The 24,804-nt window shown below is 43.2% G+C and overlaps 1 protein-coding gene and 1 non-coding gene across 6 annotated transcripts in view; both read left to right on the top strand.

The window, feature by feature from the left end:
* LOC121575604 (RNA-binding protein Raly) overlaps positions 1-24,804 on the top strand; it is a 149,707-nt gene that overhangs the window by 91,303 nt on the left and 33,600 nt on the right. For 4 of the 5 annotated variants that reach the window (XM_041888799.2, XM_041888802.2, XM_041888800.2 and 1 more), the window contains 5 exons: positions 8,513-8,560; positions 8,660-8,732; positions 9,014-9,061; positions 12,840-12,997; positions 13,872-13,997. In XM_041888799.2, coding sequence (XP_041744733.1) covers positions 8,513-8,560; positions 8,660-8,732; positions 9,014-9,061; positions 12,840-12,997; positions 13,872-13,997 — 453 coding nt within the window. The remainder of the gene's footprint in view (positions 1-8,512; positions 8,561-8,659; positions 8,733-9,013; positions 9,062-12,839; positions 12,998-13,871; positions 13,998-24,804) is intronic. The other variant, XM_041888803.2, reaches the window with a different exon arrangement.
* Positions 17,693-17,747, top strand: LOC121576086. The gene has a single exon (XR_006002438.1). It is a non-coding gene; the product is annotated as a U7 small nuclear RNA (small nuclear RNA).

Below are 24,804 nucleotides of genomic sequence, written 5' to 3'. Positions count from 1 at the left end.
GGCTAAACACCTCCCTCTGGTGGAGATGGTAGGGCTGCACAAGCATCAAGGTTGTCAGGCGTTCATGTTGCCCTCCCCCAATCCTAATCTTAATCATTAGTAGGGAAAATGCTAAACTGACCCAAGATCAACATCTAGCCTTTTGCCGTGTACGGTCATTGTTGAGTCCCTGCATACCATCGCGAATATGTGATTGGTACAATAGCAACACAGCTTCTACATATGATGCAACAAATGCGTCTAAATAGCATTGTTGTCTGAAAAGCATCAACTAAACAATATTTTGTACTGATGGAAAGGTCTTCACAACTTTATTCCTCAATTTCTCCTTTTATTGTAGAAGATAAATGCGAACTTCATCATCCAAGCGTTACACGGAACACACTCACAGCCAAGCTCATTCCATAAACCAGTCTAAATTACAGGTTGCGCTGACAGAAAACAAAACATAAGGTAGTGACCTAACAGCTAGACTTGTTTACAATTCACCACATCTCTGGTGGGCACATCAGAGACATGTAATATTGTTTAGAAAAGAGATACGTGTCAGCTAAGCTAACAGCGGCTAAATTCTTTATGATCGCAGCCAGGTTTGTTTATGTTTGACACTTGAAAACTCCCTAATCCCAGAATGCCATTCACTATAAAACGCAAATAAACAAAGCTGGCTGCACCCATCGGCTCATATTACAAATCTTCGATGTACTTGTTACAGTGTATACAAGAACCGGAGCACATGACTTGATAAGCTGTTTACCGTTTTTGACAAATCACAAAGCAAATAGGTTACCACCTCACAGATTATCACCTCACATACAGGGAAAGGAAAGGGGGATACCTAGTCAGTTGTACGACTGAATGCATTCAACTGAAATGTGTCTTCCGCATTTAACCCAACCCCTCTAATTCAGAGAGGTGCGGAGGGCTGCCTTTATCGACATCCACGTCATCAGCACCCGGGGAACAGTGGGTTAACTGCCTTGCTCAGAGGCAGAACGACACATTTTTACCTTGTCAGCTCGGGGATTCGATCCAGCAACCTTTCACAATCATATTGTCTAGTCTAGCCGTAGTGCGAAAGCTAACCAGGATTGCCAGATTTGGGTGAAACCATTTTAGGGGGGTTTGTGGGGATTGTAACTATGATTGGGGATTTATCAATAAATGGGGGGAAGCACAGGAGAAGTTTATAAGATGAATAACCATAGTTACAATCTAAGTCAGTCCTGACAGAAAACTTAACTGTTGACAGACACTGATAGCCATTGAGTATAGAGATAATGATGAGGAAATACAATAAATATTTTGTAATTCTGATGAAGAATCTGTGTATGAGAGTGAGTCGGATCAGTCAGATAGTGACAAAGAATATCTGCCCCCCAACCTTCTGGACTGTGAGCGTGAGATGTCTGAGGACAATGGTGCCCACCCCAACCTTGCAGGCAATGAGCATCCCTCACCTTCCCAAGATGCTGGTGCTGCTGCCAATCTTGTAGGCTGTGAGGGAGAAGAGGTTGAAGTTGAGGAGGATGGTCCCTGCTGCTGGAGATCCTGTCACTTCACACCATCAGAGATAGACTTCAATGACACCCTTTCTGGCGTACAAAGGACCCTGCCTACCCCTTCAGAGGCAGAGTGTTTTAAACTGTTCCTTGATGAGGAATTGGTGGAGCGTGTGGTGCAAGAAACCAATATGTATGTCCAATATTATATTAGAGAAAAACCCAAAGCGCACTTCAAATGTATAAAAATTCAGAATGCCTTCAGCCTACTATATATGCATATTTGTTTGCAGCTATGCACATGAACTGAAAGCGAAGACTGCCCCTGGCGTAAAAGGGAAGCTCTCAAAATGGGTGAACACTACCATCAATCAGTGAAATGTATACCTTCCTGGTCACAGTGCTGCTGATGGGGCTAGTGAAGAAGGGCTCTGTGAGGGACTACTGGACCACTGACCCCATGCTGAAGACTCCCTTATTTTCCAACACTTTTCTCCCAGCACCACTTCCTTGTCTTGATGAGAGTGCTCCACTTTGTGAACAACTCCACTGCCAACCTCACCGACCCCCTTCACAAAATTAGGAATGTCCTGGGCAGCTTGACCAGGGCATTTGGAAGAGAGTTTGTGCCTCAAAAACATGCATTAATGAGTCTCTCATGGCTTGGAAAGGAAGGATTGCATTCCGCCAATACATCCCATCAGAGCACAACAGATTTGAAGTGAAGTTCTTTGTTTTATGTGACCGTCTGACAGGATATGTACAGGACCTGATCATCTACACTGGCACCACCACAGATATAAGGCATGTTGAGGGTCTTGGCATATCTGGATCAGTGGTGATCACCATGCTGCAGCCTTACCTCGGAAAGGGGCACACTGTATTTGTGGACAACTGGTACAGTAGGCCTACCCTTTTCCAGTAACTCTTTTTGGGAAAACACAGGGGCCTGTGGCACAGTGAGATCCAACAGGAAGGGGACGCCAATATCCAAAAAGAAAATGAGCAAGGGGGAAGTGGAGTTCCAAATCAACAAGGAGATAATGGCAGTGAAATGGCACGACAAACCAGATGTCCATGTTCTGTCCACATTTCCAAGATATTGGACACAGGAAAACTGGACTGTCACCGGAGAGAGGAAAATGAAGCCAGACTGTGTCTTGGAGTACAACAAGAAGATGGGAGCAGTTGACAAGTGGACATGCGGAACAGTTTTGTTGAGTGTGCCAGAAAGTCCCTCAAATGCTGCAAGAAGCAATTTTTCCACCTGATAGACATAGCTCTCCTCAACAGCCATATCGTCCACCGGCAGATCACAGGACAGGTGATCTTGTACCAGTAGTACAGGATAAACCTGATGCGGCAGCTCCTTGAGGACCACCACACTCCTCGTCGTCCAGCCACTGGGGGCCGGCCTGCCTTTGTCATCCTCTACGCCTAACTAGACGTCACTTCCCAAGCGATGTCACTTAGACCACCCTGCAAGGGAAAAGTACAAGGAAACATTGCAAGGTCTGTCTATCATCTACCCGGCGACCAAAACAAAGGATGATGACCAAGTACATGTGTGTGCCTTGTAACACAGCCTTGTGTGCAGTCCCTTGCTTTGGCGAGTACCACACCCTCAAGCAGTAGAAAGTAGGCCTGACATGAATAGCTGATTGACCTATGACCTGTAAAATGTATTGAAATGTATATGACTTGAGGTGTTTGGTGGGTGAGGGGGGATTGGGGAAATGTAAAAAAATATATATATATACCCTACCATCTCAATTAGGTTGAGGTTGGGTGATTGTGGAGGCAAGGTCATCTGATGCAGCACTCCATCACTCTCCTTCTTGGTCAAATAGCCCTTACACAGCCTGGAGGTGTGTTGGGTCATTGTCCTGCTGAAAAACCAATGATAGTCCCACTAAGCGCAAACCAGATGGGATGGCGTATTACTGCAGAATGCTGTTGTAGCCATGCTGGTTAAGTGTGCCTTGAATTCTAAGTAAATCACAGACAGTGTCAACAGCAAAGCACCCCCACACCATCACACCTCTTCATCCATGCTTCATGGTGGGAACCACACATGCGGAGATCATCGGTTCAATTACTCTGCGTCTCACAAAGACACGGCGGTTGGAACCAAAAATCTCTAATTCCGACTCATCAGACCAAAACGACAGATTTCCACTGGTCTAATGTCCATTGCTCGTGTTTCTTGGCACAAGCAAGTCTATTCTTCTTCTTTAGGAGTGGTTTCTTTGCAGCAATTCGACCATGAAGGCCTGATTCACGCAGTCTCCTCTGAACAGTTGATGTGGAGATTTGTCTGTTACTTGAACTCTGTGAAGCATTTATTTGGGCTGCAATCTGAGGTGCAGTTAACTCTAACTTATCCTCTGCAGCAGAGGTAACTCTGGGTCTTCCTTTCCTGTGGCGGTCCTAATGAGAGCAAGTTTCATCATAGCACTTGATGGTTTTTGCGACTGCACTTGAAGAAATGTTCAAAGTGTTTGAAATTTTCCACATTACTTCATGTCTTAAAGTAATGATGGACTGTCATTTCTCTTTGCTTATTTGAGCTGTTCTTGCCATAATATGGACTTGGTCTTTTACCGAATAGGGCTATCTTCTGTATACCACCCCTACCTTGTCACAACACAACTGATTGGCTCAAATGCATTAAGAAGGAAGAAGAAATTCCACAAATTAACTTTTAAGAAGGCACACCTGTTAATTGAAATGCATTCCAGGTGACTACCTCATAAGCTGGTTGAGAGAATGCCAAGAGTGTGCAAAGCTGTAATCAAGGAAAAGGGTGGCTACTTTGAAGAATCTCAAATATAAAATATATTTTGATTTGTTTAACACTTTGTTGGTTACTAGGTCATTCCATATGTGTTATTTCATAGTTTTGATGTCTTCACTATTATTCTACAATGTAGAAAATAGTACAAATAAAGAAATACCCTTGAATGAGTAGGTGTGTCCAAACTTTTGACTGGTACTGTATATATAACAATGTAACATATGTTTGTTAACCTGAAATGTGTTTATCAATTTCAATCAAACTTTTCAAAATCATATTTTCCCTAGCCAACATCCTTTAGCCTAACCTGTTTCATCAGCTGCTTACTGCTGTAGACTAAAGAGCACGATTTGAGTTGCTACATTGCATAGATTTTTCCTAGGAATATACAGCTCTGGAAAAAATTAAGAGACCACTGCAAAAATATACGTTTCTCTGGTTTTACTATTTATAGGTATGTGTTTGGGTGAAATTAACATTTTTGTTTTATTCTATAAACTACTGACAACATTTCTCCCAAATTCCAAATACAAATATTGTCATTTAGAGCATTTATTTGCAGAAAATGACAACTGGTCAAAATAACAAAAAAGATGCAGTGTTGTCAGACCTCGAATAATGCAAAGAAAATAAGTTCATGTTCATTTTTAAACAACACAATACTAATGTTAACTTAGGAAGAGTTCAGAAATCAATATTTGGTGGAATAACCCTGATTTCCAATACAGCTTTCATGCGTCTTGGCATGCTCTCCACCAGTCTTTCACATTGATTTTGGGTGACTTTATGCCACTCCTGGTGCAAAAATTCAAGCAGCTCGGCTTTGTTTGATGGCTTGTGACCATCCATCTTCCTCTTGATCACATTCCAGAAGTTTTCAATGGGGTTCAGGTCTGGAGATTGGGCTGGCCATGACAGGGTCTTTATCTGGTGGTCCTCCATCCACACCTTGATTGACCTGGCTGTGTGGCATGGCGCATTGTCCTGCTGGAAAAACCAATCCTCAGAGTTGGGGAACAACGTCAGAGCAAAAGGAAGCAAGTTTTCTTCCAGGACAACCTTATACGTGGCTTGATTCATGCGTCCTTCACAAGACAAATCTGCCCGATTCCAGCCTTGCTGAAGCACCCCCATATCATCACCGATCCTCCACCAAATTTCACAGTGGGTGCGAGACACTGTGGCTTGTAGGCCTCTCCAGGTCTCCGTCTAACCATTAGACGACCAGGTGTTGGGCAAAGCTGAAAATTGGACTCATCAGAGAAGATGACCTTACTCCAGTCCTCTACGGTCCAATCCTTATGGTCTTTTGCAAACCTCAGCCTGGCTTTTCTTTGCTTCTCATTGATGAAGGGCTTTTTTCTAGCTTTGCACGACTTCAGCCCTGCCCCTAGGAGCCTGTTTCGAAACGTCCTCGCCGTGCACTTCACTCCAGCTGCCGTTTGCCATTCTTTTTGTAGGTCACTTGATGTCATCCTACGGTTGTTGAGTGACATTCGAATGAGTTGGCGGTCATCCCGGTCAGTAGAGAGTCGTTTTCGCCCTCTGCCGGTCTGTAGCTTTGTTGTCCCCAATGTCTGCTGCTTGACCTTGTTCTTTGAAATTTTAAGGATGAAAGCAACCTGACGCTCACTGTATCCCTCTGCCAGTAAAGCCAGAATTGAACCCTTCTTTTCCTCACTCAGAACTTTCCTTTTAAACTCTTTTGGCATGGTCAATAGTTATTTTTTGATTAATATTACTTTTGAGGTACTATTAGCACTGTTTTTGCCATCCAGCTGGTCCTATTGCAAGAGGATAGTGATGACCACAGCAGTGGTTTTTATACTTTTCCTCGTTAAATAAGATTTGGTTCAGATGATCACCTAATCAGTACCTAATTCAGTAGAATGAGGTGTGCCTGTGTTGGAATTCAACAGACACTGGAATGGAATGGCTGTCATACATGTAGAGATGCTGATTTAAGAAAAATGTGCAGTGGTCTCTTAATTTTTTCCAGAGCTGTATAGTTAGTAATACTTGAAGTTATACAAATGTAACCACGTTTCGGAAGGAGATCGGTAACTTGTCCACATAACATTCAGCCCGTAGATGTCGCCAAAGCATAAACCTAGATAATCCTGTCTGGCTCCATAGTTTATGATAACCCATTATATCTACAACTTCGCCTCACTCATGCCATGGTCTGTGCATACAATATATCTAATTACACGCACACACCATTCAATATGATCATATCTACAACCTCGCCTCACTCACGCCACGGTCTCTGCATACAATTGATCTGATTAGATGCACACACCATTCAATCTGATCACCCGCACAAACTACCTCACTTTGTTGCTTACATGACTTGATCCACCCTGTTCTCACCCTCCTCTCACTCTCCTCCGCCCCGACCAGGCTAAAACCTCTCCATACCATAATACTCATCGCATTTGATGATTGCGAAATATCTTCCTCGCTTGGTGACGAGGCAGGCATCTCAAGTGGTGATAATACATTGACATGAAATGTAGCCACTGCTGTAGCCTACGCTTTCCAGGGGAGTATAAATGAAATGAATTTCAAAAATGAACAAAATGTATTTAGATGCCAGCGTTTCCCTTAGCCATGGTCGGCATATGTACGTACGTGTTAAAAGGATAGGGGCAGCTTCACCCTATTCCTGTTGGCTTGCCTTTGTATTATGAATGGGTTCCATGCGGAGATCAAAGGGTGGGGTCAAGATATTCTTGTTATTTTGAAATAGTTTACATTGTGCCATTTATGTTGATTCACCTTTACCTGACTCCCAAAAGTCAGACATAATATTGCAGCAGTTACACCTGTAGCAGAAAACATCCTAAATCCATCTCATATTGAAAGATGAAAGGAATCCCGCTGTTTATATTATGTCTAGGTTTGATGTAATATTAAAGTATTGTAATATTAAAGTTCACCCAAATTACAAAATGACATATTGGTTTCCTTACCCTGTAAACAGTCTATGGAAAAGGTAAGGCAGCAGTCCATGTTTTGGTTTTGTTTATCCGGCGACTGTCTCCAAAACCTAATACCGGGGATATTGACTTGCATTGGATTTGTTCCACAAATACGGAGACAGTCAGCAGGTAAACAAAACCAAAGCATTGATTGCTCTTTTACCTGGTCCATAGGCTGCTTACAGGGTAAGGAAACCAATATGTAATTTTGTAATTTGAGTGCACTGTCCATTTAAATGGGCAATCTGCAGTTCAAACAATAACAAAGTGACACCCCGCCACTGATTTGGTAAATAGCTGAGGGATGGGACTGGAGAAATGTAACCAATCTCACATTCAGACAGAGATGTGGATGCAAGGACTGACCACCAATGGGATCAAATATATAATTTCAACCATGTTTTAAGGCTACAAAGTGTTTGTTTACAAACAAAATAATAAAACAAGCTTATTTTGGGTTCTGATGGGGTACAACAATTGAACTAAGCTTATAAGGCATTTCTAAGTTATATTCTTCAAGAATCAATGGGTATACACTGAGTGTACAAAACATTAAGAACACCTTCCTAATATTGAGTTGTAACCCCTTTTGCCCTCAGAACGGCCTCAATTTGTCAGGGCATCCCTTTCGAAAGCATTCCACAGGGATGCTGGCCAATGTTGACTCCAATGCTTCCCAAAGTTGTGTCAAGTTGACTGGATGTCCTATGGGTGGTGGACCATTCTTCATACACACAGGAAACTGTTGAGCGTGAAAAACCCAGCAGCGTTGTAGTTCTTTACACACTCATACCGGTGTGCCTGGCACCTACTACCATACCACATTCAAAGGAACTTAAATATTTTGTCTTGCCCATTCACCCTCTGAATGGCACACATACACAATCCATGTCTCAATTGACTCAAGGCTTAAAAATCCTTCTTTAACCTGTCTCTTCCCCGTCATCTACACTGATTGAGTCGGATTTAACAGGTGAAATCAATAAGTGATCATAGCTTTCACCTAGATTCACCTGGTCAGACTATGTCATGGAAAGAGCATGTTTAGTACACTCAGTGTGCTGTATATTATGAATTTAAAAGTCAAAAAATTGGTGTGACAATTGCAGATTGCCCCTTTAATAACAGATGATAAGGGTGATGTTGATACAATTGATAATTGAGAGACTCATTTTGTCTCGATCCATCTGCTTTGCTCTGTAACACCCCCTCTCTCCACTCCTCCTCAGACATCAACATGGCGGGGGAGCCAATGCCCAACAGACCCAGAGGGCAAGGTTGATATTGATAATTGAGAGACTCCTGTGACACTTTCCCCTTTTTACTACATTTTTCTCAATTTCTCTGTAACATTCTCCCTCTTCGTTTTTTCTCAGACATCAACATGGCGGGGGAGCCCATGCCCAACAGACCCAGAGGGCTGAAGAGGTCTGCTGCTGCTCTCTACAGGTACTCCATAGGGAAGAAGGCTTCATGGAAGGGAGGGGGCAAGAATAAGGGTTCAATAGTCTCAATAGTTGCTGATAATTCCTCTACTAATTTCCTATCCTTCATCATCACTGATCTGATAGAACTGGACAGTGGGCTTTTTGTCATACAGCTTTGACCTGTCTTTTTCTGAGACCGGGGCATACGAATTAGAGGAAATGAGGAGACTATTGATGCTAATTGTGATTCCAGAACATTATAATGTTGTTTAATTATAATTATAATAATGTTTTATCTTTCAGTGGGTACGACTTTGATTATCACTACTACAGAGATGAATTCTATGACAGGTGAGTGGATTACACATGAGCATTTCCATGTAAAAAGCCCCATGAGCACTAACATGTGAAGTTCATAGGAGCACATCAAATTTGGTGTCAAATGAAAGCTAAGAGAAATGAAGGCATATATACATTTTTCAACCGTTTTCCATCCCCAAAAATGTTTATAAGCAAAGGCTTGGATTGCTGGTCAAACTTCTAGCAGAAAAGGTCTTAAAATGTATTAGAAATACAACAAAACACAATAATGTTGAAGTAAAGAAACCTCTCAACTAATATTAACATTTATATTTAGTTTTGCAGAAATTATTTCCCTTCTGTAAGTTTAAGAAATATTGCCTACCGTCTTGTCAATCTGTCAATCAAACCAAAAAATATCTTTAAGATATTTTCTCATTTCTCTCCCTCATGCCCACATGAAAAAACACTACAGTTTACTATAGAATACTACAGAACGTACTATAGAATTATATAGTAAACTGTAGTATACTGTAGAATACTATACTACACACTATAGTATAGTGTAGTACTTACTATAGAATGGTATAGTATACTATAGAATACTATAGTAAATACTACAGTATTATCCACAAAAAAACACTGTAGGAAACACAATATATGGTCTATACTTGCCATGTACCACTATAAAAACACTATAACTAATTGGTAGGTCTACCTTTACTTGCTATTTCTGTGAACTTTCATTATCCTCCCTCCTCACCCACATAAAAAAATACTATAGTATAACTATGTTATACAGTGAGGGAAAAACATATTTGATCCCCTGCTGATGTTGTACGTTTGCCCACTGACAAAGACATGATCAGTCTATAATTTTAATGGTAGGTTTATTTGAACAGTGAGGGACAGAATAACAACAACAAATCCAGAAAAACGCATGTCCAAAATGTTATAAATTGATTTGCATTTTAATGAGGGAAATAAGTATTTGACCCCCTCTCAATCAGAAAGATTTCTGGCTCCCAGGTGTCTTTTATACAGGTAACGAGCTGAGATTAGGAGCACACTCTTAAAGGGAGTGCTCCTAATCTCAGCTTGTTACCTGTATAAAAGACACCTGTCCACAGAAGCAATCAATCAATCAAACCTACCAATAGGTGCCCTTCTTTGCTTGGCATTGGAAAACCTCCCTGGTCTTTGTGGTTGAATCTTTGATTGAAATGCATTGCTCGACTGAGGGACCTTCCAGGGTCTTTTCTTCCTGAGAAGTGAGAGATGTTTTTACCTTTTATTCTCCACTCATCATCACTGGAAGGTTTCCAAACTCGTTCCCATGAAGAAAGCTCAACCAGCTTTTAAGTCCAGCTTTTGTTTCACAAGACGGCCTTTGCCAAGCAAACTTTGGCAGTGTCTTTCCTCATCTTTTGGCCGCCCCTGTTTCAGTGGCTATAGAAGCCCCGCTGGTGCTCTCCGCTGGATGCCTGTGTTCGCAGATGTCTGAACATAATATCCAGATGAGGAACACATTTCAGCCATCCAGAGGAGTTTATTTATACCCTCTCTGTGATGTCCAATTCTGAGTTACGGCTGTCAGAGGCTGCCTTTGACTGGGATCAATATATTACAGAGAGATACACCTAATAATTTAATCGCCCTTCTTCTTTCAAGTGATCTCCAAAACGCCCAGTCTTCGGGGAGCCGCTGACGTAACCGGAGAACGTGCTCTCTGTCTGGACTGCAGATATCGCTTTGAAGCAGAGGCGATAGCCTATTACTTCAATCACAACACACCAGATAGAAACCTTTTTGCAGAATACAGTCTTCTCAAAATCCTTGCTCATCTAAATCAGTGGGAGTTTTCTTTTCACTGAACAATGGACTCACATACCCTTAAAGGCAATATACAGGTAACTGCCAAAATAAAGGAAACACCAACATAAAGTGTCTTAATAGGGCGTTGGGTCACCACAAGCTGCCAGAACAGCTTCAGTGCGCCTTGGCATAGATTCTACAAGTGTCAGGAACTATATTGGAGGGATGCAGTCATAGAGACCATTCTTCCACAAGAAATTCCATATTTTGTTTTTTTGATGGTGGTGGAAAAGGCTATCTCAGGCGCTGCTCCAGAATCTCCCATAAGTGTTCAATTGGGTTGAAGTCTGGTGACTGACACAAACACACAAAAACACAAACACACACACACCCTTTAAACCCCATTATTCTCCTTTGAGACCCCTCTTTCAAAGTCACTGAGATCTTTACTTCTAGCCACAGTAGCCAAAATTACGGGCAACTGGGCATTTTTATACATGATGGGATGTTAATTGCTTAATTAACTCAGGAACCAAATCTGTGCGTGGAAGCACCTTTCAATATATATAAACAAAAATATCAATGCAACAATTTTAAAGTTTTAAAGAGTTACAGTTCATGTAACGAAATCAGTCAATTGAAAGAAATTCCTTAGGCCCTAATCTATGGATTTCACATGACTGGGAATACAGATATGCATCTGTTGGTCACAGATACATAAAAAATAAGATAGAGGCGTGGATCAGATAACCTGTCAGTATCTGGTGTGACCGCCATTTGCCTCATGCAGCGCGACACATCTCCTTCGCATAGAGTTGATCAGGCTGTTGATTGTGGCCTGTGGAATGTTGTCCCACTCCTCTTCAATGACTGTGCGAAATTGTTGAATAATAGCGGGAACTGGAACACGCTGTCGTACACGTTGATCCAGAGCATCCCAAAGTTTCCAGGAATTGTGTACAGATCCTTGCGGCATGGGGCTGTGCTTTATCATGCTGAAACATGAGGGGATGGCGGCGGATGAATGGCATGACAAATGCTTCAGGATCTTGTCATGACATCTCTGTGCATTCAAATTGGCATCGAAAATAATGCAATTGTGTTCGCTGTCCATAGCTTATGCCTGCCCATACCATAACCCCACCGCCACCATGGGCACTCTGTTCACAACGTTGACATCAGCAAACCGCATGCCCACACGACGCCATACACGTGGTCTGCGGTTGTGAGGCCGGTTGGATGTACTGCCAAATTCTATGAACCGCGTTGGAGGAGGCTTATGGTAGCGAAATTAACATTACATTCTTTGGCAACAGCTCTGGTGGACATTCCTGCAGTCAGCATGCCAATTGCACGCTCCCTCAAAACTTCAGACATCTGTGGCATTGTGTTGTGTGACAGAAATTCACATTTTAAAGTGGCCTGTTATTGTCCCCAGCACAATATGCACCTATGTAATGATCATGCTGTTTAATCAGCTTCTTGATATGCCACACCTGTCAGGTGGCTGGATTATATTGGCAAAGGAGAAATGCTCACTAACAGGGATGTAAATAAATTTGTGCCGAAAATGAGAGAAATAAGCTTTTTGTGCATATGGAACATTTCTGGGATCATTTATTTCAGCTCATGAAACATTGGACCAACACTTTACATGTTGCGTTTATATTTTTGTTCAGTGTATTTTGTATCCCTCATTAACTCAAGAGTTTCCTTTATTTTGGCAGTTACCTGTAGTTCTCTCAAACTCCATAAAATGTATTCATCACTCTCACTCCATGGTACTGTACCGTAGGATAGCTACATTATGGTGTACTGTAGATACGTTTGAGAAGGTAGTGCTCTACCTCAGTTGTCCCTTTCAATGTTTCAGGCATGTCAAGACCTTTTTAAGACCTATTACCTCTGAACTGTCATAACTCAATACAGAAATGTACATTATCAACGTATCAGTATCCTTCCACCAAATGCTTTGTTAATGATGAGTGTCCCCCATCTCGCTTTCCCTCTGTAGGCTGTTTGAGTACAGGGGCAGAGTGTCACCAGTGCCTCGAGTGGTGCCAGTTAAGCGGCCTCGCATGGCCATGCCCCTGGTGCGCCGGGTCAAGTCTTTGCCCGTCAAGCTGTTGGCACACGGTTCAGTCCTCCCTGGCAGCACCATCAAGCAGAAGTGTGAGTTCCCGCATGCGCTCTATATCGACAATTTATCTAATGAAGTTTGAGACGTCTTCGAGACAAAGCTTCGACCTGAAATGGCTTGGTTGAACTTGAACAACTCTAAAGCCATCTCTTTTCATCTAGAAGAATGGTATATCTGCTCTAAAGCAGTCAATTCTAAGATTAAATAATGGATTTAATAATGTTGGGACAAGTAATTGTTATTGTCTTGAGTAATAGCCCTTTGCAGTGTTGTTACCATATACAGCAATCTTCTCTTGATACACATGCTATTACGTTGCAATGAATGTCAGGGTGAATGTCTATTAAAGGCCCAGTGCCATCAAAAACTTTATTTTCCTGTATTTTATATATATTTCCACACTATGAGGTTGGAATAATACTGTGAAATTGTGATAATGGTGGTAATGCCTGAAATTTCAGCCTGTTTTGGTGGGATGGAGTTTTGGCCTGCCTGGTGACATCACCAGGTGGTAAATGAGTTAATAGACCAATAAGAAAGAGTTCCAAACCTCTCTGCCAATAACAGCTTGTTTTCAGTTTTCCCCTCCTCACTCAGACCACTCCCAGACAGTCTTAGCAAAAATTCTTGCTTGAGAAATTGTTCTTTACTAAGTAGCTATTTTTGTTTCTTTTTGACCATTTGAATTGAAAACAATCACAGTAAGGAGCTTAATTGTTACCCAGAAATTATTTGATATTGAGATAAAATGGCTGCATTGGACATTTAAACCTAAACACTCTTCTCCTCTCTCTCTCTCTCTCTCTCTCTCTCTCTCTCTCTCTCTCTCTCTCTCTCTCTCTCTCTCTCTCTCTCTCTCTCTCTCTCTCTCTCTCTCTCTCTCTCTCTCTCTCTCTCCTGTTATAGTGGGCTCAGTGGTGAAATCCAACGAGCTACAGGATATCAAATCAGAGCTGACTCAGATCAAGTTCAACATTGATGCACTGCTCGGCCGACTGGAAAGGATCACAGAGGACAAACACATCAGTGCTGGTGAGTTCCATCTCCATCAGGCCACAAGAGCACAACAGAGCACCCCTCTACAGAGTACTCTTTCCCAAAATGTCCACCTCACGGTTCAGCTGTCGGAGATTTGAGCACTAAATGCATCAGGGCATTGCGTGCATAGGCCTATAGGCTTAGGAGTCCACTGTATGATATTAATATTTAAAAATATATATTTACAGTGCCTTCAGAAAGTATTCACACCCCTTGACTAATTCCACATTTTGTTGTGTTACAACCTAAATTCAAAATTGATTAAATATAATTTTTTTCTCACCAATCTACACACAATACCCCATAATGACAAAGTGAAGACATGTTTTTAGAAATGTTAGCAAATTTATTGAAAATGAAATACAGAAATATCAATACTTTGTAGAAGCACATTTGGCAGTGATTACAGCTGTGAGTCTTTCTAGGTAAGTCTCTAATGGCTTTCCACACCTGGATTGTGCAACATTTGCACATTATTCTTTTCAAAATTCTTCAAGCTCTGTCAAACTATTTTCAGGTCTTGCCATAGATTTCAAGTAGATTTAAGTAAAACCTGTAACTCGGCCACTCAGGAACATTCACTGTTTTCTTAGTAATCAACTCCAGTGTAGATTTGGTCTTCTGTTTTAGGTTATTGTCCTGCTGAAAGGTGAATTCATCTCCCAGTGTCTGGTGGAAAGCAGACTGAACCAGATTTTTCTCTAGGATTTTGCCTGTGCTTAGCTCCATTCCGTTTGTTTTTTATCCTGAAAACCTCCCCAGGCCCTAATGATTACAAGCATACCCATAATATGATGCACCCACCACCATGCTTGAAAATATGGAGTGGTACTCAGCAATGTGTTGTATTGGATTTGCCCCAAACATAACACTTTGTATTCAGGACAAAAAGATAATTGCTTTGCCACGTTTTTTGCAGTATTACTTTAGTGCCTTGTTGCAAATAGGATGCATGTTTTGGAATATTTTTATTCTGTACAGGTTTCTTTCTTTTCACTCTGTCAATTAGGTTAGTATTGTGGAGTAACTACAGTGTTGTTTGATCCATCCTCAGTTTTCTCCTATCACAGCCATTAAGCTCTGTAACTGTTTTAAAGTCACCATTGGCCTCATTGTGAAATCCCTGAGGGGTTTCCTTCCTCTCCTTCAACTGAGTTAGGAAAGACCACTGTATCTTTGTAGTGACTGGGTGTATTAATACACCATCCAAAGTGCAATTAATAACTTCACCATGCTCAAAGGGATATTCAATGTCTGCTTTTTTATTTTTACCCTTCTACCAATAGGTACCCTTTTCTGCGAGGCATTGGAAAACCTCCCTGGTCTTTGTGGTTGAATCTGTGTTTGAAATGTACTGATCGACTGAGGGACCTTACAGATAATTGTATGTGTGGGGTACAGAGATGAGGTAGTCATTCAAAAATCATGTTAAACACTATTATTGCACACAATGAGTCCATGCAACTTATTATGTGACTTGTTAAGCAAATGTTTCCTCCTGAATTTATTTAGGCTTGCCATAACAAAGTGGTTGAATACTTATTTACTCAAGACGTTTCAGCTTTTCATTTTTTATTAATGTGTAAGAAATTTGAAAAGCACAACTCCAATTTGACATTATGGGGTCTCAATTTAATCCATTTTAAATTCAGGCTTTAACACAACAAAATGTGGAAAAAGTCAAGGGCTGTGAATAATTTCTGAAGGATGAGAAGTTTAGGCCTAGCCCCAGAGAGATAGAGAGAGATATGCCGGTGGCATGCTACGACACCGACATGCATTTCTTTATGTCAGATGGGTACTGCGTCTGCTATACAGATAAAGGCATACAGAAGGAAACTAATTCGTGAATTTTGTTTTAAGATAAGCATTATATTGTTAGATTATAGGAGTAAATCTGGAAGGCCTAAAACATTCTTCCTCACCTCAAGTTCAAATGCCATTTGGAGAGCTGGTACGCATTGCCTTCATATCATAGGCCTGCAGTAGCTGAAGCTTAATAATAGTCACACCATACCTTCACAAAAGTTTCTAAACTTTATTAGGGTAATATCAAAAGTAAATCCCTTGTTTATAGGGAAAATACCAGCAGGCTATTATATTATGGCAAACGCAGCATTACAGTTGGAATTTAATTTGTATATTTAAAGAACTGGTTTTGATTAATAGATAGGCTTCAATAATAACAATGATATACAATAATAATAACACAAATTATTATAAATACAAAAATAAATAAAAGTAACTTCCAAAATTACATCCTACCTGAATAGTGAGTTGAACAGTAGCCTGCATTTGGCCTTGCCAATGTTCTTCTCATCTAGTCCACTACAATATTAAAACTTGTCCACACGGAGGACATTCCTCTTGTTGTCTTTTCACTGTAGGCATACTCTTTTTTTTCTCTAAATGTTGTTTTACTTCAATGAAAAATGCCTCCATCTTCACATTCAACAGTAGTCAAGGCCTCTTAGGTCTCTCTCTCTCTCTCTCTCTCTCTCTCTCTCTCTCTCTCTCTCTCTCTCTCTCTCTCTCTCTCTCTCTCTCTCTCTCTCTCTCTCTCTCTCTCTCTCTCTCTCATAGTGGGCTCAGTGGTGAAATCAAGCATGATTCAGAAATTAAGGAGAGAGATTTTTAATTAGAGAAGAATGGATTCACTTTCTCAATGCTAGTTAAGGATACTATAGTTATCACCTTTCCCATTGGATTTATTAACTACAAAAAGGCAAGACGTATTTATTTTAATTCTGGTGCTGCTCTGCAAAAAGAAAGGAACAGAAAGGAATGATATAAACCGTTACTTTTATTTGGTTCAAACCGGTTCAGAACATTATTTTGCTGGTCAGAACAGTGGAACAAACAAAAAAAATAATGGTTCTGTTCAGAACAAAATGATTGGTAAATTAATTTTGGTTCCAACCCCTGGTGAAAACGCCTTTAAAGGAGGACAGAGAAAGTAGGGTAGAGAAAACTCCCTTGAACCCCCAACACTGAAAATGTTAGGTCCTCACAGCCAAATAGAACTTGAAGTTTGAGTTGAATACCGTTCAATACAGCTTATTCAACCCCAAAATAGGCCCAATATAAACTTTTAGATATAACAAATCAGATCAATGAGTAAATAATCTCAATTAGTGTAATAGTGCATTCAGATATCTTAAAGGTCCAATTCAGCCATTTTTATCTCAATATCATATAATTTCTAGGTAACAATTAAGTACCTTACTGTGATTGTTTTAAATTAAAATAGCTTCTTAGCAAAGAGCAATTTCAAAAGAAAGAATTGGCCCCGTGTAGCTCAGTTGGTAGAGCATGGCGCTTGCAACGCCAGGGTTGTGGGTTCGATTCCCACGGGGGGCCAGTATGAAAAAATGCATGCACTCACTAACTGTAAGTCGCTCTGGATAAGAGCGTCTGCTAAATGACTAAAATGTAAACAAAAAAAATGTAATTTAGCTAGGACTGTCTGGGAGTTGTCTGAGTCTTGAGGGGAAGTAGAAACTAGTTGTTATTGGCAGAGAGGTTTGGAACTCTCTTTCTTATTGGTCTATTAACTAATTGATGTCACCAGGCAGGCCAAAACTCTATCCCACCAAAACAGGCTGAAATTTCAGGTGGTCTTTTCAAACAGCTCTTACAATAAAAGGGCATTTTCATACTTTTCACAATTTCACTACCTACGGGTTATGGAAAACTTGCTCTTTTAGTATTTCTCCAGTAGGTTTCCTCAAGGAGAAAGCCTCCATTTCTATGTCAAAGATAATAAAACAAAAACACTATTGTAAATATTAGAGTAATGTCTGCAAAATCACTACAGTAAATACTACAGTATATTCCAGTCCGCAAAAACACTACAGTAAATACTACAGTATAATACAATCCCCCAAAACACTACATTAATTACTATAGTATATACTAACGTTTTCTTTTACTACAGTATTTATACTATAGTTAACTGTAAATACTACAGTATACTACAGTATACTATTCCGGGACTGCCGATCTGCAGTCAAGAACGTTCATCCCAGCCTATACTGCCCTTCAGTCCTTTGACCTTTTGGCCCTGGCGGAGACATGGATCACCCCAGAGAACACTGCTACTCCAGCTGCTCTTTCTTCATCTGACTACATTTTCTCTCATAGTCCGAGAGCATCTGGTCGTCGCGGTGGTGGCAGAGGTCTACTAATTTCTCCTAAGTGGAGATTTTCACTTTTCTCCCTCTCTCACCTGTCCATCTCCTCATTTGAATTCCATGCTGTCACTGTCACTTGTCACTTAAGCTTAACATTATTGTCATCTATCGACCACCAGGTGCCCTTGGAGAGTTCCTCAATGAGCTTGACACCTTGATAAGCTCATTTCCTGAAGATGGCTCACCGCTCTTCGTACTTGGCGACTTCAACCTCCCAACGTCTGCCTTCAATTTATTTATTTCCAACTCTCTCTTTCCCCTCCTTGCCTCTTCTAACCTCACCCTTTCCCAATCCCCTCCAACTCACAAAGCAGGCAATACGCTTGACCTCATCTTTACTAGAGGCTGCTCGCTGCCTAATCTCTCTGCAACCCCCCTCCAAGTCTCTGGTCACTACTTTGTTTCCTTTTCTGTCTCTCTTTCCTCCAACCCTAACCACTCAGCCCCTACCCAGATGGTCATGCGCCATCGCAATCTTCGCTCTCCAACTACTCTCTCCTTTCTATCCTATCATCTCTCCCTTCTGCTAAATCCTTCTCCCTCCTGTCTCTTGATTCTGCCTCTTTGACCCTACTGTCCTCCCTTTCCGCATCCTATGACTCGCACTGTCCCCTTTCCTCCCGGCCGGCTCGACCCTCCCCTCCTGCTCCGTGGCTGAGTGACTCATTGCGAGCTTACAGAACAGGGCTGCGGGCAGCTGAGCGAAAATGAAGGAAAACTAAACTTCCGGAGGACCTATTGTCCTTTCACTCCCTCCTCTCTATCTTCTCTTCCTCTGTATCCACTGCTAATGCTCCTCTGTTCTCATTCTCCTAGATCTATCCGCTGCCTTCGAAACCGTGAACCATCCTCTCAGGGCTGGGCTTCTCAGGCTCTGCACACTCTTGGATTGCATCCTACCTTTCAGGCCACTCCTACCAGGTAGCATGGAGAGGATCTGTGTCTGCACCACGTGCTTTTACTACTGGTGTCTCCCAGGGCTTGGTTCTAAGCCCTCTCCTCTTTTCTCTATACACCAAGTCACTCGGCTCCGTCATATCCTCACATGGTCTCTCCTATCATTGCTATGTGGATGACACTCAACTCCTTTTCTCCTTCCCCCCTTCTGACACCCAGGTGGTGACACGCATCTCTGTCGGCCCACCACCTCAAGCTCAGCCTCGACAAGACGGAGCTGCTCTTCCTCCCGGGGTAGGCCTGCCCGCTCAAAGACCTCTCCATCACGGTTGACAACGCCACAGTGTCGCCCTCCCAGAGTGCAAATAACCTTGCCGTGACCCTGGACAACAACCTGTCATTCCCTGCAAACATCAAAGCAGTGACTCGCTCCTGCAGGTTCATGGTCTACAACATCCGTAGAGTACGACCCTACCTCACACAGGAAGTGGCGCATGTCCTAATCCAGGCACTTTACCGCAACTCGCTGTTGTCTGGGCTCCCCGCTTGTGCCATCAAACCCCTGCAACTTATCCAGAACGCTGCAGCCCGCTTGGTTTTTAATCTTCCCAAGTTCTCTCATGTCACCCCGCTCCTCTGTACACTCCACTGGCTTCCAGTCAAAGCTTGCATCCTCTACAAAACTATGCTGCTTACCTACGGAACAGCAAGAGGAACTGCCCCTCCCTCCCTTTTTATTTTTTTTATTTTTATTTTACCTTTATTTAACTAGGCAAGTCAGTTAAGAACAAATTCTTATTTACAATGATGGCCTACACCGGCCAAACCCGGACGATGCTGGGCCAATTGTGCAATGCTCAAACCCTTACACCCCAACCCAAGCACTCCGTTCTGCCACCTCAGGTCTCATGGCTCTCCCTCTTCAAACAGTATCTTAAATAATCCTCCTTCTCACCTTGACCCCACCACTTCTAGCTCTGACTCTACTGACAGCTACTTTATTGAGGAAAAATGTACTTTCTATGCCTGCGATATGTGGTGGTCCCACCTAGCTATCTTAAGATGAATGCACTACCTGTAAATCGCTCTGGATAAGAGCCTCTGCTAAATTATAAAAATGTGAATTGTAAAAATGTACTATAGTAAATACTACAGTGAATACTACAGTGAAGTTGGCAAAACAACTACTGTGAATACTATAGTATTTATACCATAGTATACTATAGCATTTTTTATGTGGGGAGAAGGAGACTAGGGGAGAAACGGGCTCAGGAGTGCACACTGCACACAAGCAGTTTAGCAGGCCAAGCAATCCACAGCTGTAGTTAGCAAACAGCACAAAGCCTATACAACAACTATCTCGCCAGTCACTTCTATTTCAAATTATGTGGTTTGTAAGAGTTGGCATGCTGGCTGTTTAGAAGCAGTTAGCTAGCATGCTAATGTTAGCGATCGTGGCTTACTTACTTAGCTAGCTGGCTAGCCAACAAAAAATGTAATCAATGCAGATCCTCCACACGACAACCATCTCGCCACTCCATTTTAAATCCTGTGGTTTGTAGCTAAATGTTGGATATCAGGAGGAAACCTATTTAGCTGTTGTTGACTGATATAGGTAGCAAAGGTTGGCTACCTAGCTTGGCTGCTAGCAATCACGACTAGTTAGCTAACAACAAAAATGTCAGGAATAGTAATATATAGTAAAGTGCCCTAGCAGTTCCACAGGCTGTCTGCCCAATTTGAATATCCAAGTGTATGCGCGTCTGGCAAATCAGCTGTTTATGTCTGGTGTACGCCCAAACCACTATGTTGTTTCCTAACAGGCCAAGCAGGGGCACAGAGAAAATATGTTTTTTAACATCCTTGATTAATAAAATGGTAACGACATCTATTTCATTCATATTGTAATTCGTTTGAGGTCATATTTCATAAAGATCTGGAACAGTGGACAGATACTTTAAATCCCATTCAAGTTGTATTATTATAACAGGACTGGTGTGCAGTTAGTTAGTTTCCTTCCCTCTCCTCATGCCCAAACTGTCCAGTAGGTAGCAGAATTACACAATCAGCCATTGGCTATCTTTCTGGCGTGACCAAAGATGATAATTCTCTCTCTCCCGTTTCCTCGTCACAGATTAACCTTTATTGCACCAACAGCCCCCACATACTTTTCCCTATAATGTGAGATACCTTAAAGGCTTTTTGATCCTCCACAGACACCTAATTCACTGTCTACACAAACACTGTAAAGGTGCTGAGTCAGCGAGGTCCTAGCTGCGTCTCAAATGGCACCCAATTCACTATGTAGCACACTACTTTTGACCAGAGCCCTATGGAAATAGGGTGCGATTTGGGACGCAGCCCTGTTGTTATATGAGCTGGCATTCACACTGGGTTTATGACCCTATAGGCTGGGCCAGCTGTGCTCCTCACTCTCTCTCTCTCTCGTCTCTCTCAAACACACACAAACAGGTCATAAATTCAAGCTGAGTTCAGCACTCCCCTGTCTCTGACCATGTGTGGCCTTAAACCACAGGTTCAGGATTAGTATTCTTTCTAAGTATTTAAATCAAACCGTATAGATTTGAAACACAACTAACCTTGGATCAGGTGTTTAGGGGTCTACTCTACGGAGCCCTATATGTTCTAACTAATCAAATGTATGTTTGTCAGTTGTTACTCTGCTGCCTGTACCGTACTTATAGTTTCCAAGTAGACTTGTCAATGATGTGACTGGACAAATAGTACCTAGTTGAAGTGATCTATTGAGAGCAGACACTTACCTCTGGAGCCTTTTTGGGACCCATTTAATCATATTGCGAAACGGTGGTGAAAACATACCAAAAACTATTTTCTGCACGAGTCCTCTGTGTTACTGGTTTCATGACTTTGGCTCATAACATTTTTAAGGTGCAACCTACAAAACTAGCCTCAAAGGGCAAGGCGTGTGTGGGAACTGAAAAGGACTCTGTGGGTAACAAAATGTGCAAAGCACCCAGACACTAAATGAGAGACAAAAATGGTTCGGATAAGTCCAAATTCAGATTCCCTCGAATAAACTTGTCTCACATGTATTTGGTTTTGACTGACTTCTGGTTTTCTAGAATGGCTTTACTTTCTCAGGCGTGAGGGTTTCTGTAGCTAAGCCTCATAGCTACAGCTCTAGTGTCTATAGTGCTAATAATGTTCTCCTCGGCCAAAGAGGTTTTATATTTTTTTGTGACCAAATTTGTATTTATTTTCTTTGGTGGAGGGGTAATGTATAATACATTTAGTATGTAAAGGAAAATAAACAAAAAGAAGTGAGCCTCCACCCCCAACCTCCCATCCCATTAAACCCAACCATCAAACATGTCTCCATCTGTCACGATGACATTCTGGTGTATTCCGCTACGCGCGCCGAAAATGTGTCCCTGGTTCGCAAAGTGCTGGCCCGACTGTTGGAAAATGCCAAGGCAGAGAAGTGTATGTTTTGCCAGCAGTCTGTCTCCTTCCTCGGATACCACATTACCACCTCAGGTGTGGAGATGGAGGGAGATCGCATTACAGCCGTGCGTAATTGGCCGACTCCAACCACGGTTAAGGAGGTGCAGCGCTTCCTTGGCTTCGCCAACTACTATCAGAGGTTTATCCGGGGTTTGGCAAGGTCGCAGCTCCCATTACATCCCTGTTGAAGGGTGGGCCGTCCCGGCTCCGCTGGTCTGCTGAGGCTGACCTGGCCTTCAGCAAACTGCAGGGTCTGTTCACCTCTGCCCCGGTACTGGCTCACCCCGATCCATCACTATCGTTCGTAGTGGAGGTGGATACGTCCGAGTTAGGGATAGGCGCTGTCCTGTCTCAACGCTCGGGCACGCCACCCAAGCTCCACCCCTGTGCCTTCTTCTCTAAGAAGCTCAGCCCGGCGGAACAGAACTACGACGTTGGTGATCGGGAGCTGTTGGCTGTTGTCTGAGCCTTGACCGTGTGGAGGCATTGGCTCGAAGGGGTGAAACACCCTTTCCTCGTCTGGACGGACCACCGTAACCTGGAGTACATCCGGGCAGCGAGGAGGCTGAATCCTCGCCAGGCCAGGTGGGCCCTATTTTTCACACGGTTTGATTTTACACTGTCATACATCCCGGGTACGAAGAACGTGAAGGCAGACGCATTGTCACGGCTGTATGACACAGAGGAGAGGCCCAGAGACAACACCCCCGTACTCCCGGCCTCCTGCAATGTGGTGCCAGTAGTATGGGCGATGGACGCGGATATAGAGCAGGCATTACGCACAGATCCATCTCCACCTCAGTGTCCAGCTGGGCTGCGGTACGGGCCTGCTCTTATCTGTGATCATCTGATCTACTGGGCACACGTCACCCTCCTCTGGTCACCCAGGTATCGGTCGTTCAGTGCGCTGCCTGACCGGAAATTACTGGTGGCCTACCTTGGCTAAGGACGTGAGGGTGTATGTCTCCTCCTGCTCGGTGTGCGCCCAGAGTAAGGCACCTAGGCACCTCTCAGCGGGTAAGTTACAACCTTTACCAGTTCCACAACGACCATGGTCTCACCTAAGTGTTGATTTCCTGACTGATCTTCCCCTCTCCCAAGGTAACACCACCATCCAGGTCATTGTGGACCGCTTTTCCAAGGCCTGCCGCATCCTTCCTCTGCCCGGTCTCTCCACGGCTCTGCAAACTGCGGAGGCCCTGTTTACACACGTCTTCCGGCACTACGGGGTACCAGAGGATATAGTGTCCGACCAAGGTCCCCAGTTCACATCCAAGGTCTGGAAGGCGTTCATGGAACGTCTGGGGGTCTCGGTCAGCCTGACCTCTGGGGGGGGCTAATGATCTTGGAGATGGGGAAAGGGCCGATAAACCGGGGGGAAAGTTTGCGGGACTCCACCCGGAGGGGCAGATCTCGCGTGGACAGCCTACCATCTGCCCGAGACGATACCGGGAAGCCGGGGTCCGGTGGCGGTCCGCTTGTCGTCGATACCTGGAGCAAACCGGGCTCTCCTCCAGGTATGACGACAGCGGTGGACAAACATCTGGGCCGAGGGTATACCGACCTCTTCCTCTTGCTCCGGGAAGAGTGGGGGCTGATAACCCAGGGAACACTCAAAGGGCGAAAGACTCGTGGCAGAGCAGGGAAGGGTGTTGCGGGCGTATTGGACCCACACTAGTTGCTGGCTTCCGGTGGTGGGGTTGGTGGAGACCAGGCAGCGCAGTCGTCTCCAGGTCTTGGTTGGCTCGTTGGACTGAGGGTGGAAACCGGAGGACAGGCTGGCCGACGACCCAATGAGTGTGTAGAACGCCTTCCAGAACTGGGCCAAGAATTGAGGACCCCGGTCGGAGACATTTACATTTTACATTTCAGTCATTTAGCAGACACTCTTATCCAGAGCGACTTACAGTTAGTGAATGTATATGTTATTTTTTTGTTTTTTTTCATACCACTGCGCCACTCAGGAGACCATGTCCACTGTGAGTCCATGGATCCGGAAGACGTGCTGCACCATGAGCTGGGCAGTCTCTTTGGCAGAGGGTAGTTTGTGGAGAGGAATGGAAAACCGGTCCACAGCTGTCATGATGGCGGTGTTGCCATCAGACGGGGGAAGACCCGTGGCAAAGTCCAGGGATATGTGAGATCAGAGATGGTGAGGGACAGGTAGAGGTTAAAGGAGACCAGCCGTAGCTTGCCGAGGAGTTTTGTTCTGCGCACAGATCGTG

Source organism: Coregonus clupeaformis, chromosome 10 (assembly GCF_020615455.1).
Source record: "Coregonus clupeaformis isolate EN_2021a chromosome 10, ASM2061545v1, whole genome shotgun sequence".
Lineage (NCBI taxonomy): Eukaryota > Metazoa > Chordata > Actinopteri > Salmoniformes > Salmonidae > Coregonus > Coregonus clupeaformis.
This window is presented reverse-complemented; position numbering and strand designations above follow the sequence as displayed.